This window comes from Bison bison, unplaced genomic scaffold, assembly GCF_000754665.1.
Source record: "Bison bison bison isolate TAMUID 2011002044 unplaced genomic scaffold, Bison_UMD1.0 scf7180017864367, whole genome shotgun sequence".
NCBI classification, from domain to species: domain Eukaryota; kingdom Metazoa; phylum Chordata; class Mammalia; order Artiodactyla; family Bovidae; genus Bison; species Bison bison.
The window spans coordinates 4,935,117-4,949,256 of NW_011494939.1; the positions used below are offsets into that span (position 1 = coordinate 4,935,117).

The window sequence follows — 14,140 nt, forward strand, 5'->3', positions numbered from 1 at the left end:
CAGTTTATTATTCTGCCCCAAAACTTCACAACAACCTCAGGAAAACTTATGCTTCAAGAGCCAACTCCCATCCCTCCCTCCTTCCCTGCAATTTCAGTCCATTATATCCTGTTCTGTCCTGAGCAGATCATAGGAGTGTGCACCTTGAATGGATGCTCACACACCTTGTCTCACCAGCACCACACCGGAATGGGTTCCCTTTGGAGGGGCTGCTTTTCACAGGTCTTACCTTCAATCCTTTTACATGTACTACCAGTCATTCAAAGATTTTTCTCTTCATATATTGCCTATCTAGAAGATTAAAGATGGTTAGTGGCTGCCAAGTCACTGGAGAAGAGGGCTTAACTTTTAATTTTGCTCCCAGAACTCTCCAAGAAGCTGACCATCTGCCAGCACAGAGGCTGGCCTCTGAGAGATCACTGACCACTCACCTGCAACTTGTTCCACTGCCTCATGTGGGACATGAGAAGGTCTTCAGTGGAAGGGATGCTTCTGGGCAGCTCTGTTGTAGCCAGGCAGGCCCCAAAAGTCTGAAGCATCTGGGCAGTGGTCTTCAATGCTAGAGCAAAGTTTTCAATGGCCTGGAAGGTCAGACAATCATAATAATGTGAATGTTTTCACCAATATACTGCCTTAACAGGACAGAGGTATTTCCTGAGTATACACAGTAGGCCATGCATTGAACTTTGTGCTCTACATTTGTCTAGCACCTCAGTAATCTAGAGTGGCAGGCATTTTATCTCCATTTTATAGAAGAGAGAACTAAAGTTCTAACAGGTCAAATCAACTGGCCAAGATCATATTACTAGGGCAGTAAGGAAGGAAAGAAGGCAGGATCCAGTCAATCTGTTTTTTGTCTTTTTACTTTTCAGGAGTTTTTGGTTTTTTTTTTTTTTTTTTTGATCAAAAGGAATGGCAAATTTGAAAGGATCTTGGGCACAGATGAGTAACTTACAAATGTAACAGTAAGAACTAAAACAATCAGGTGTAAGGCCTGGAAATGTCATCCTAGAAATAGGGAAAAGCCAGAGGTTTCCTGTGGTGAGTCCTATTAACAAAATAACTTGATTCCATGCATCTGATTAGTGAATAATCACTAAGTGGAAAAGGTGCAAAGGAACTGACCCTCATAGGGTGACTCAAAGAAGTTTGATCTTAGTCTTGGCTCTGCCACAACTTGACCCTATGACCTTAGATAAATTACCTCTTCACTCTGAAGATCTGTTCCTTTATCTGTGAAATAATTCTTTATTGTGAGGACCTGTCTAGGGCATTATATGATGTTTTGCAGCATCCTTGGCCTCTACCCAGGATATGCCAGTTAACATCCTTCTCCCCAAGTTATGATTATAAAAAATGTCTGCCTAAAAACATTGACAAATGTCCTCTGCAGGCAGCATCGCCTTCAGCTGAGAACCCATTGTGTTAGTCCCATTTTAACAGAGGAGCAAACAAACTTAGAGAGGTTTAGTACCTCACCTGAGCTCAGACAATACGCAGCGGTGTCTACATTTAGATGCTGCTTCTTCTGACTTGGCAGGTTTGAATCCGTCTGTACACTAGAATTATCTGGGGAGCTTGTAGCCCACTAATGCCTGACAGTCATCCCAGATCAAGTATATTAAATTCCTTGAGGTATAGCAGAGTATTGGTATTTTGCAAACTCCCTGGGTACACTCTAAATCAAGTCCCCTGAGACCACTATATCAGAAAATGAGGCAAGATCAAAGTAATCAGCAGGAGAGGCCCTAGCTTTTATCCTTTCACCCTTTCTCTCCCTCAGCCTGTCACTTAGAAAACCCAACCTTCTCGATGTTAGGTAGTCATGGGCGATGACTGTCCAACAGTTGATCTTTAAGTCCCTGTCTCTAAAACACCAGGAGGGACACTGAGAAGGGCATGTAAGTTGGTACTCACGGTTCGATGATTTATCCACTGACTGTGGCGATATTCCAAAGTTCCCCCTAAGTCTGCTGTCAATTGGCTTTTGTCAATGTAGTCATGAAGGTCAGAAACGGAGTTTAACATGACAATCTATAACAGAAAAAAAACTTAATACAGTCCTCAGAGATAATTAAGTAGCTCATCAAGATTCTACTAAATAGTACTTCAACTTGGCCTGATTAGGCATTTATATCCAGTAGAGAAACATCTGAAAATCTCTTTCCATTTCCCCACTTTGAGGGAGGAATAGGAGTGTTGAACAGCCTACAACAAAATGATGAGCTCAGTTCTAAGCTACCTATAAGTCAGGTCTTGTTTAGCTAAATTTTTGTTAAAAGTTTCCAGGTTAAGATACACCCTTCAGCCACCAAAAGCAAATGCTGTACTGAGACCTAAAAATCTGCAATGAATATTCCAATAAAGGGTGGACTGGTAAATATGAAGATAAAATTATAACAACAGGACCCATTGAAGAGTATAGATTGAGAAGATTCACTACACTGATACCCCTTCTATGAAGAATGGTGATATGCCCCCAACTAATCTTGTGTGGAGGAAGTTTGGAGGTGATAGGGAGTGGGTTTTCATAAATTAGTGAGCCTCCTGCTGAATGAATGCCCAGACATCTACAGAAGGATGACACACTCCAAACTGTCCCTTTTTCCTCCTCTGCAGTATTTCTGCAAAGGGCATGGTCCCAGCTCTGTCCCAAGGACCATATCACACCCCCTACTGACTCCCATCTCTGAAACACCCTACTGTAGCCTTTAACTAATGACTTATATTTCTTCAGTCATTGATTGTCTTGACCTGTGAGTATAATAAACTTCTTCCTTCAAAGCCTTGCCCTCTTTTCCTCTGGTGGCAGTACTAACTTTACCATGTCATATCCAACATATACATTCTTAGAACAGATTCTTGGTCAGAGGACATGAGAATATATGCTTTTTTCCCTAATATTATATAGTATTAGTCAAGTGATAAATCTACTTTAGAATGAAACAACATGGATGTTGTTTTATGCTAAGTGAAAAAAGTCAGACTGTTTTATGCTAAGTGAAAGCCCAAATGTTTCATGCTAAGTGAAAGAAGTCAGACTCAAAAGGCACCCTCAGGGAAAGGCAAAATTCTAGGGATGGAGAACAGATCAGTGGCTGCTGGGGTTAGAGCTGAGTACAAAGGGACAACATCAGGAGATTTTGGAGGGTGATGAAACCAGTGTGTTTCTTTACTGTGGTTTTGGTTAAATAACACCATGCGTTTGTCAAAACTCATACAACTGATGCTGGGAAAGATGGAGGGCAAGAGGAGAAGGGGGTGACAGAGGCTAAGATAATTGGATGGCATCACTGACTCAATGGACATGAGTTTGAGCAAACTCTGGGAGTTGGTGATGGACAGGGAAGCCTGGCATGCTGCAGTCCATGGGGTCACAAAGAGTCAGACACAACTGAACAACAACATTCAACTCAACATCAAAAAGAGTAAATTTTACTGCATGCAAATAAAAAAAAATGGAGAAACAGTTTCACTATGAAACTTTTTTTCTCTTTGAATCTTTAATGGGTTAAGAAGGAAAAACATTTTAAATTCTACAAAAGAGGGGAAGCAGAATAATTTCACTCATCAAACTCATAGAACACACTGAGTATGTAAACTTGGCCTTAAAATAGTTATTCTGTGTTTTCTTAGATTCTGAATTTGTCTATTTGGCATCCTTTCTTCACAGGGTCAATTATATTAACTACATTAACTTATTTTCTGTATTCTTGATGTTCTGGCATTTATGGTCTCACTGACTGGGGAGAGGCTAATTAATTTTTAGAGATTAAAAAAAAGGACTGGAGGGAGCACATCTATCATATGAAAACCAATTCCAAGCCAGTGTCCCCCAACTACTTTCTTAAATAACTCTTATACAGCAAGTCAACCTTTCTGCTGCCCTAAATCACCCTAGGGGACTTCCCTGCTGGTCCAGTGGTAAAGAATTCACCTGCTAACGCAGGGGACATGGGTTCAATCCCTGATCCAGGAAGATTCCACATGCTGCAGAGCAACTAAACCTGTGCACCTCAACCACCGAGCTCATGCTCTACAGCTCTTGAGCTACAACTACTAAGCCGTGCGCTACAACTACTGACGTTCATGCACCCTAGAGCCTGTGCTGTGCAACAAGAGAAGCCAACACAATAGGAAGCCTGCACATCACAACTAGAGAGCAGCCCTTGCTCACCACAACTAGAGAAAGCCCATGTGTAACAATGATGACCCAGTGCAGACAATTGTGATAATAATAAAATGAAATGAAAAAGTAAAAAAAAAATCATCCCAGGGCCAAGTAACACGCAACTAGAGATTCACTTGCCCCAAAGCCTGCTGGAACTATTTCAACCAGTCAATCCTAAACTGGTTACCCTGCCCTGCCTTGCCTTTCCCATGGAAACCCCAGTAAAGGCTCTGGTCTACACTTTCCCTTCCCCTCTGCTCTGCACCCTGGTCAAAACTTGGTGCTTCTCTGTGGCCCTGAAAGGCATCTGATGACTCTCCAACCACCTTTGGGACCTTTGAGTTTAAGAAACTTCTTCCTTCAAAGCCTCCTTCTCATTTCTTCCTGTGGCTGGTACTGACATACCATTTCCAACATGTACATTCTTAGAACAGCTGTTTTACATGAAGAATGTCATATTTTTTAAATTTCAGTATACGTTTATGTTCTTATCTATAGTTTCTTAAACCGTTGTTTAAGTTGCTTTCAAAGAGAACTATGATATTTAATTTTGAAAGGACAATTTCCTGTACTCTGTTGCAAAGTTCATTTTAAGAAACAAATTTGCATGTCCATAGCCTCTTTAGGGATTTTTGCAAGACTGCCTGGGCCACTTCACATAATTTTGTGAGGCAGCCATGAATACAGCTGTTCCAAGATAGACAAGTGCCAGCAACAGGCACTTAGAAACCACTTGCCATATCAAAGCACCCCTCTCCTCAAGTAAAGGTACAGCAAGGCTCAGTGACTTAATTGTAATTACAACTCTGGTCCACTTGATTTTTTTGAGTCATGCAAAATGAACTCCTTTTTCCTTCAACCTGTGAAAATATAACTATTACCTAACTAGAAATAAGCAGGGAGATGCCACAGTAAGATGGGCCAGAGAGCTGTAAGGTAAAGTACTAATATTGCAACCATATTTTAAAAACAAAGTAAAGAAGACAAACCAATAACAAAGCAGCTTAAACTGTCATTTAAAAGGCAAAATAGGTCTAGCAATTTCACTCCTGGATATTTATTTGAAGAAAACCAAAACACTAATCAGAAAAGATATATGTACCCCTATATTCACTGTGGCATTATTTACAATAGCCAAAATATGTATGCAACTGAAATATCTATCAATAGATGAATAGATAAAGAATATGTAGCATATTCATACAATAGAATATTACTCAGCCATAGAAAGAATAAAATCTTGCCACTTGTGACAACACAGATGGACCTAGGAGGTATTATGCTAAGTGAAACAGGAAAGGAATATATTGTATGATTTCACTTACATGTGGAATCTAAACAAATGTGCAAACATTAACAACACAGAAACAGTCATAGAAACAGAGAACAAACAGGTGGTTGCCAGAGGGGAGGCAGGTGGGAGAAGAAAGAAATAGGTGAGGGAGGTTAAGCGATACAAACTTCCAGTTGCAAAATAAATGAGTTATGGATATGAAATGTACAGTGTGGGGAATATAATCAAATACTATGTAATATCTTTGTATGGTGACCTAACTAGACTTATCATCATGATGATCAGTTTGAAATGCATAGAAATATCAAATCACTCTGTTATGTAACAAGAACTAGCAGTGTTGTAGATCAATTACACTTCAAAAACAAATAAGCAAATCCATAGAAAAAGACAAAATTGTGGTTACCAGAAACAGGGGTGAGGGGAGGGGGAATTAGTTGAAGGTGGTCAAAAGGTGCAAATTTCCTGTTATAAGGTAAAACAAATACTGCTGCTGCTGCTGCTGCTGCTAAGTCGCTTCAGTCGTGTCCGACTCTGTGCGACCCCATAGACAGCAGCCCATCAGTCTCCCCCGTCCCTGGGATTCTCTGGGCAAGAACACTGGAGTGGGTTGCCATTTCCTTCTCCAATGCATGAAAGTGAAAAGTGAAAGTGAAGTCGCTCAGTCGTGTCCGACTCCTAGCGACCCCATGGACAGCAGCCTACCAGGCTCCTCCATCCATGGGATTTTCTAGGCAAGAGTACTAAGAGTGGGGTGCTATTGCCTTCTCCGAAACAAGTACTAGTAATGTAATATATAACATGATGAAGATAATTAATACTGCTATTTGTTATATATGAAAATTGTTAAGAGAGTAAATACTGAGTTTGTATCATGAGAAAAAAATCTATTAAAAAATTTTTTTAATCTATATGAGATGATGGATGTTCACTAAACTTATTGTGAAAAATCACTTCATGGTGTATGTAAATCAAATCATTATGCTGTACACTTTAAACTTATGCAGTGCTGTATGTCAGCTGTATCGCAATAAAACTGGAAGAAACAAACAAATGAAAAGGCAAAATATATGCTGAAGTTTGAATACATCGAGCTTGGTAGCTAGGACTCTGAATTCTGTAGTGCAACAGAGTGTGAGAAGAGCTCAGTCTCCTATGGAAGGTGCAGTGCTACTCTATGAGGTAAACATTTCGCATTGAAATACATTCCTACTATATGAGTCCATATTTTGGTGACTAAGAGCTTTTTTAAAAGTTCATTTTAGTGTAAAATTAAAAGTATATTGATGTGGAGAAGACTCCTGAAAGTCCCTTGGACAACAAGGAGATCAAACCAGTCAATCTTAAGGGAAATCAACCCTGAATAGTCATTGGAAGGACTGTGCTGAAACTGAAGCTCCAATATTTTGGTCATCTGATACCAATAACTGACTCATTGGAGAAGTCCCTGATTCTGGGAAAGATTGAGGGCAGAAGGAGAAGAGGGCATCAGAGGATGAGATGGCTGGATGATATCACAAATGCGATGGACATGAACTTGGGCAAACTTCAGAAGATGGTGAGGGACAGGGAGACTTAGTGTACTGCAGTTCATGGGGTCGCAAAGAGTTGGACACGACTGGGTGACTGAACAACATATTGGTAGGGAGTCAGTATACACCATCACAAATAGAAGCAGTTAAAGACAGTATCGAGACAAAGCAGACATTCATTCTCTCCTTAGTGTCAATGTACCACATGAAAAGCAAGGCATAAGCCACAAACGTGTCTGTTGCAGAGGTGTGTTTTATACACACCAGGGCAAGATGCATGATGTTTGTCAAATGTTCAGTTCAAAGTCCAAACCTTTTGAGTTACAAGAAGCAATTGTCTAGTTGTCATCTCTGAAGGGGAAGAAAGCTTATGAGGCTCATGGCAAGTTTATTAACTTCTTGTAAGGTCTCATCCCTTCTCTAATATTAATTGTCACTCAATTCAGGAAAGCAGAATAAAAAAATCCATGGCTCACATTTCCCTTAAACACTCAAATATTTTAAAATAAGTATTTACAATAGAATGGAAAATTCATTTTGATTCTGGTTAATATCAAAGTATAGGGAGACAGTATTTTAAGAAGTTTGGTTATTAATACAAAATGGACCTATTAACAGAGGGAAAATAAGAATGGAAAAGAGAAAAATTCCTTGTTTGAGGTGATCACTAAGTTTTCACTAAGAAGGGCTACATATTTTCTCAGAGCAATTTAAATTAAAGTCGGGGTGTTTTGGGGTTTATTTTAAACAGACAATATATGTAGGTGGTAACAAATTCAAATAGGAAAGACTCTACAGTAATAGAAAAATAGTCTTCTTCTCACCCCTTCCCATAGACCTCCAGCTCTACATCCCAACCACTTACCTCAAAAGTTCCCTTAGGCCTCCTTCAGGTGTCCACTATCTCCACCACTAACAGAAGCCACTGTTTTAATTTTCTATCATCATAGCTTAGTTTTACTTCTTGAAATTTATGGAAAAAGAACCACAGGGTATACAATATCTAGCTTCTTTCTTTTAAGAGAATATTTCTGAGATAAAACCACATTATTACATGCTTAGTACTTCATTCCTGTTGCATAATGTTTTTCTTTTATATTAATTTGCCACAATTTCTTTATCTATTCATCTATTATTGGGCATATGTTTTCATTTCTCTTGGGTGGATCATGGGGCAGGTGTATGTTTAACTTTACAGGAAACTGCCAACTGTTTCTACCATGGTTGTACCACACCTTACCACTTTTGATGGCTGTAAAGTATTTAATTGCTTGGGTAGACCATAATTTATTTAACCAGCCCCTTGTTGTTGTGCGTTATGTTTTTTCCAACCATTTACCATCACAATTTGGTAATGAGTATCATTATATATACAGTTTTATGTACCTGTGTGATGTATCTGCAGAATAACTCACAGGTAGGTCAGAGAGTGTATACATTTTAATTTTTGATAAATACTGTCAATTAGTCTTTCATATTAGTCACTACCAACTTCAATCCAATCAACAAAGTCTGAAATGACGGTTTGCCCCATATCTCTACCAAAATTAGAGGTAAAATTTTTAATCTTGTCATTTTAATTAGTTTTCCTTTTTTGCATGGGCTTCCCTGATAGCTCAGTTGGTAAAGAATCTGTCTGCAATGCAGGAGACCCCGGTTCAATTCCTGGGTTGGGAAGATCCCCTGGAGAAGGGATAGGCTATCCACCCCAGTATTCTTATGCTTCCCTTATGGCTCAGCTGGTAAAGAATCCAGCTGCAATGTGGGAGACCTGGGTTTGATCTCTGGGTTGGGAAGATCCCCTGGAGAAGGGGAAGGCTATCCACTCCAGTATTCTGGCCTTGAGAATTCCATGGACTGTATAGTCCATGGGATCACAAAGAGTCGGACATGACTGAGTGACTTTCACTTTCACTTGTATGCATATCACAAGGTTGGTTTTAATTTTTACTCACAGTTACCTATATTTTTCACCCCCATATTTTAGATCCTTATTTTCCTTTATTTATACTATTACAATTTCTCTTCCTTTTTCAATCTCTTTGTACAGTCTTGGATACCATCTTTTACATAATACCTCTGGATTTATATAATTCCAGTACTCCTTTACCCAAGTCACTACCCAACTCAAAAACCTTCACTGGATCCCCATTGCTTACTGAATTAAATCTAGACCTTCTGTCCTTACACTTAAGACATATTCCACGTGCCTTACCTTTTCTTCCAAAAGATTATCCTATACGTAATTCCAACAAGAATGGGGCTTCCCCAGGGACCTCACATAAAGTGTGTACTTCCTGCTTCCATGTCCTTACACATGCGCTTCCCTCTGTCTAGAATGCCCTCCTCTTTCTCTACCTTCCTTAGAAATAAGCTCATGTTCTATCTTCTCCCCATGCCCTAAATAAATGCAGACAAGACAAAAAGGTCATGCTTACCGGCACTTTCATTTTAAATTCATCTCTATAGTACTTAATGCCAATGTCAGTGAATGTTCTCTGGATAAAGCGACATGGACGAAGAATGAGTATGAGCTGCAAGTTTCCTGGAAATGCTACCTGGAAGGATCATAAAAAGTGTCAGTGCAAATGTCACATCAATCGGTCTCCTCTTGCCCAAGATTATAGATGACAAAGTTAAAGTGGACACCATGGATGCCTAAGAATTAGAATATATTTCACAGCTGAAAGAGATCTTACCGCTCATATAATCCAAACCTCTCCTTAAAAACCAAATTAACCAAACAACAATTTTTTTCTGATTAAAAAAATAATTTACACTCTTTATAGAAAAATTCAGACATTTATAATAAAGTATACATTAGAATAAGAAAGCCACCCATGATTTCATAGCCACTCTTAATATGTCAATCTAATTTTTTTGTTGTCTAGTTACTACATTATATCTGACTCTTTGTGACCCCATGAACTGTAGCACACCAAGTTTCCCTGTCCTTTACTTCTAGGCCATTTTCTTGGCTTAAATATCTTTATCATAAACTCAAACTGTAGAAATATTTTGCAATCTGCCTTTTAACTTAGTATCATACCATGAGCTTTTATTCCTGATATTAAAAATCCCTTGGAATGTTTTTATGGGTGTGCAATTTATTTAAACAATCCCTTATTGTTAATGATTCAGACTCCATACTTTACTATCATAAATAACAGTAAAATGAAATCTTTACACATTTTGGAACATTCTTCTAGCTTCCTAGAAGAATTACTGAGTCAAAGATTTAGTATTTTAAGGGTTCTTAAAGCATCTTATTTGGAGAAGGCAATGGCACTCCACACCAGTACTCTTGCCTGGAAAATCCCATGGATGGAGGAGCCTGGTAGGCTGCAGTCCATGGGGTCACTAAGAGTTGGACACGACTGAGCGACTTCACTTTCACTTTTCACTTTCATGCATTGGAGAAGGAAATGGCAACCCACTCCAGTATTCTTGCCTGGAGAATCCCAGGGATGGGGGAGCCTGGTGGGCTGCCATCTGTGGGGTCGCACAGAGTCGGACACGACTGAAGCGACTTAGCAGCAGCAGCAGCAAGGCATCTTATTGCTAAGTTGCTCTCAAGAAGCATTGCCCTCATCTTGAGGTAAGGGCCTGAGTAATGAGAAAACAGGTTCATTTAACAACTCAGTGGCAAAACTGGGAATCCAAGTTTCCCATTGCTCATGATTTTCCATTCTTTCAGGAGTTCTCAAGAACAACCTCCTGAAGTATTTATTGAACAATAACCTGGTTTTTACCCTGGAATATTCTGACTCATTAGGACTGGGATAAAGTCCAGATATCTGTATCTTTAACAAGCACATGAAGAGATTCTGACTGGTAGTCGTATTTTTGATCCCAGCACTACGGCATCTTTTACACATAAAGGTGATCAGTGTAATTCCTGGACAAATTAGACTCAAGTATTGGATGATTCAAGTATTATCTATGAACCCTGGGAAACCAGAACTCTCTAGAGGCCAGACCTTTTGAAGAGTCATGGGCACTGTCAACTGTCTGTGGCTGAGTTCACGTGGCTGAGTCCTTGGTCTGAGGTCCCTACAGGGAAAGGATGCATACACTTGCCGGAAGGGAATAAATAGGGGTAAAAATCAGACTAATAAGATGGAAAAGGAAAACAATCCAAGGTTGTGCAATTTAATGCTAAAAGCAAGCTCATGTCACATACTGTCTGATTTTGCTAGTGTCTTTTGAATTTGTGAAAAAATAATTTGAATACTAAAATGAAGACTGTCATAAAATTAAGTGATCCCCAAAGCAAACCTTAAAATGAGGGTTTGGGTCTCAAGAGTTTACTAAAGAGGTGACCCCAGTAAACACAGTTAGGAGTATGGGGCGATGGTGAGACAGGATGGCTAGAGAGCCAGTGTATCAATGAGGAGAACTGCTATGGGTAAGAAGGGCTGGGTCTTCTGAAATTCTGTGTGGAATATACCTCAGAACTGCCCCACTGAGGGGTGCAAATGCTGGGGTGTTTGTCCACTAATGCCCATAGCGCAGTAGTTACAAGTCACTCCTGGAGCATTAGCTTCCCAGCTCTCTCTACCTGCTCCTCTCCAGTGACCAGAAAGGTCAATCAGGTAGAGAGACTCATGCTCAGGAATGGTCTGCAAGTGACCTTCGGGCAGCATAGAGGATATGAACGTGACACAACAGCCTCTGCTACAAAGACTTTCCCAAACTTGGCATAAAATAACTGCTACTTCCTGGTGACTTTGATGCAAAATAGTTGAATAGATAGTTTAAATTATCTTTATAATAAAATATAAAAATAAATATTTACAGCTATTCGTGTCAAGGATGCTTTTATGGAGCTCCACTTGTCCCTTCGTCTGTCGATAACAATGACGAACCCGATGCTGGCAGCCTCCATGCTGCAAAAAAGGGTGGTCAGTATCAGAGACAGTGAAACACGTGGATTCTGTTGGGCTCCCTCAGCAGAGTGATTCCACTGCCTGCGTGTCACTCCAGGCTTGCTGTGCAGAGCATGAGGGGATGACCAGGTCTGACTTCCCCAAGAAAGGAACTGGCTTCCTCTCCTCTCACCTGGCAGCCTTCACAAAGCAGAAATATTTCATGTCTCAAATCTCTCAAGGGCTCTATTTCTGGCTGGCAAATGTATGAAACCCTCAACAAGCAGAAGGATCCATGTAAGTTGAGCACCACATGTCCCAATGTAGATAGAGGACCTTGAGGTCGAGCTCTGCTATCTTTCCACTCCTAAGACTGATGCTCATGGAGCTATCAACATGCTTCCTTAGAAGTCAGTCCCACAGATGTTCGGAAATAACACACTTCAATGGAAAAAACAGCTCCTTTCCAGCACCTGGTCATAAATGGCCACAAAACCATAAGTACAAGGAGATATCAACTTCATTAAGAACAAAAAAAGCTGTTTGGTCCCCTCTGAAGTCACGACAAAATTCTCACAAAATTTTTAAAGACTAAAGTCCTAAAAGGGAAAACATTTTTCTTCTCTCTCTTTGGGAGGAAACTATGGGAGGAAAGAGCAGGAGCTTTGGAACCTGGTTCAAATCCTAGTGCTGCCACTTTACTAGCACTGAGACTTGGGGCAATCACCTAACCTCTCTAACCCTATTCCCTTGTCTGTAAGATGAGAAAGTGAAAGTGAAAGTCACTCAGTCGTGTCCAGCTCTGCAACCCCATGAACTATACAGTGCATGGGATTCTCCAGGCCAGAATACTAGAGTGGGCAGCCTTTCCCTTCTCCAGGGGATCTTCGCAACCCAGGGATCAAACTCAGGTCTCCTGTATTGCAGGCAGATTTTTTACCAGCTGAGCCACCAGGGAAGCCTGAACACTACCAATCATGAAGTAGTTACGAGCATAAATTCTGAAACCAGAATGCTGAAATTTGAAACATGAATTTATATATTTGTGTGTATGTATGTGTGTGTATATGTAAAATTTTCAACTCAGAAAGTGAGAATCTTTGGAGAGACACTTTAAGATCATACAAATAGCCAAAAAATCACCAGGGATATAGATTTGACTTTGAAGAATTCAGCATCTGTTCTTTTCAAATGTACATAGGACATTCATCAAATAGTCCATTATCCATTATCCCAGGCCACAAAGAAAAATTCAACAAATTTTAAAGAATTTCAATCATACAGGTTGTACTTCTGATCACTATGGAATTACATTGGAACTCTATTATTTTGTTTTATTTTCAACTCCCTCCCTCTTCCTTCCTTCCTTCCTTTCTTTTTCTTTCTTTCTTTCCAATCTCCTTCCTTTTCTTTTCTTTGGACTTAATTGCCAGTGTATTTTAACTTCTTAAGGTAGAAAATTATATCACTGATTTTAAACATTTCTTCTCGATTATTATAAGTACTTAAATCTACGTGTGTGCGCTCAGTAGCTCAGTCATGTCTGACTCCTTGTGACTCCCTGGGCTATGGCCAGCCAGGCTCCTCTGTTCATGGGATTTTCCAGGTAAGAATACTGGAGTGGGTTGCCATTTCCTTCCGCGGGGAATCTTCCTGACCCAGGGATTTAACCCATATCTCCTGCATTGGTAGGCGAATTCTTTACCACGGAGACACCAGGTAGCCATTTAAAGCTATAATTCCCACTTAAACACTGCTTTGTGAGAGTTGGACCATAAAGAAAGCTGAGCACAGAAGAATTGACGCTTTTGAACTGTGGTGTTGGAGAAGACTCTTGAAAGTCCCTTGGACTGCAAGGAGATGAAACCGGTCAATCCTAAAGGAAAGCAGTCTTGAATATTTATTGGAAGAACTGATTTTGAAGCTGAAGCTCCAATACTTTGGCCACCTGATGCGAAGAACTGACTCATTGGGAAAGATCCTGATGCTGGGAAAGACTGAAGGATGGAGGAAAATGGGACGACAGAGGATGAGATGGTTGGATGGCATCACCGACTCAATGGACATGAGTTTGAGTAAGCTCCCGGAATTGGTAATAGACAGGGAAGCCTGGCATGATGCAGTCCATGGGGTCGCAAAGAGTCTGACACAACTGAGCGACTGAACTGAACTGAAACACTGCTTTAGCTACATCACATAAATGTTGATATACTCTTTTCATTATTGTTCAGTTAAAAATGCTTTCTAGTTTCCTTTATGATTTCTTCTTTAGTTT

At 40.0% G+C, this 14,140-nt stretch overlaps 1 protein-coding gene across 8 annotated transcripts in view; it reads right to left on the minus strand.

Moving 5' to 3' along the window:
- MCF2L2 (MCF.2 cell line derived transforming sequence-like 2) overlaps nucleotides 1-14,140 on the minus strand; it is a 260,492-nt gene that overhangs the window by 163,180 nt on the left and 83,172 nt on the right. For 5 of the 8 annotated variants that reach the window (XM_010855660.1, XM_010855653.1, XM_010855654.1 and 2 more), the window contains 4 exons: nucleotides 11,796-11,886; nucleotides 9,436-9,555; nucleotides 1,918-2,034; nucleotides 432-581 (listed from right to left, as the gene is read on the minus strand). In XM_010855660.1, the coding sequence (XP_010853962.1) occupies nucleotides 432-581; nucleotides 1,918-2,034; nucleotides 9,436-9,555; nucleotides 11,796-11,886 (478 nt within the window). The remainder of the gene's footprint in view (nucleotides 1-431; nucleotides 582-1,917; nucleotides 2,035-9,435; nucleotides 9,556-11,795; nucleotides 11,887-14,140) is intronic. The other 3 variants (XM_010855658.1, XM_010855657.1, XM_010855659.1) reach the window with 1 other exon arrangement.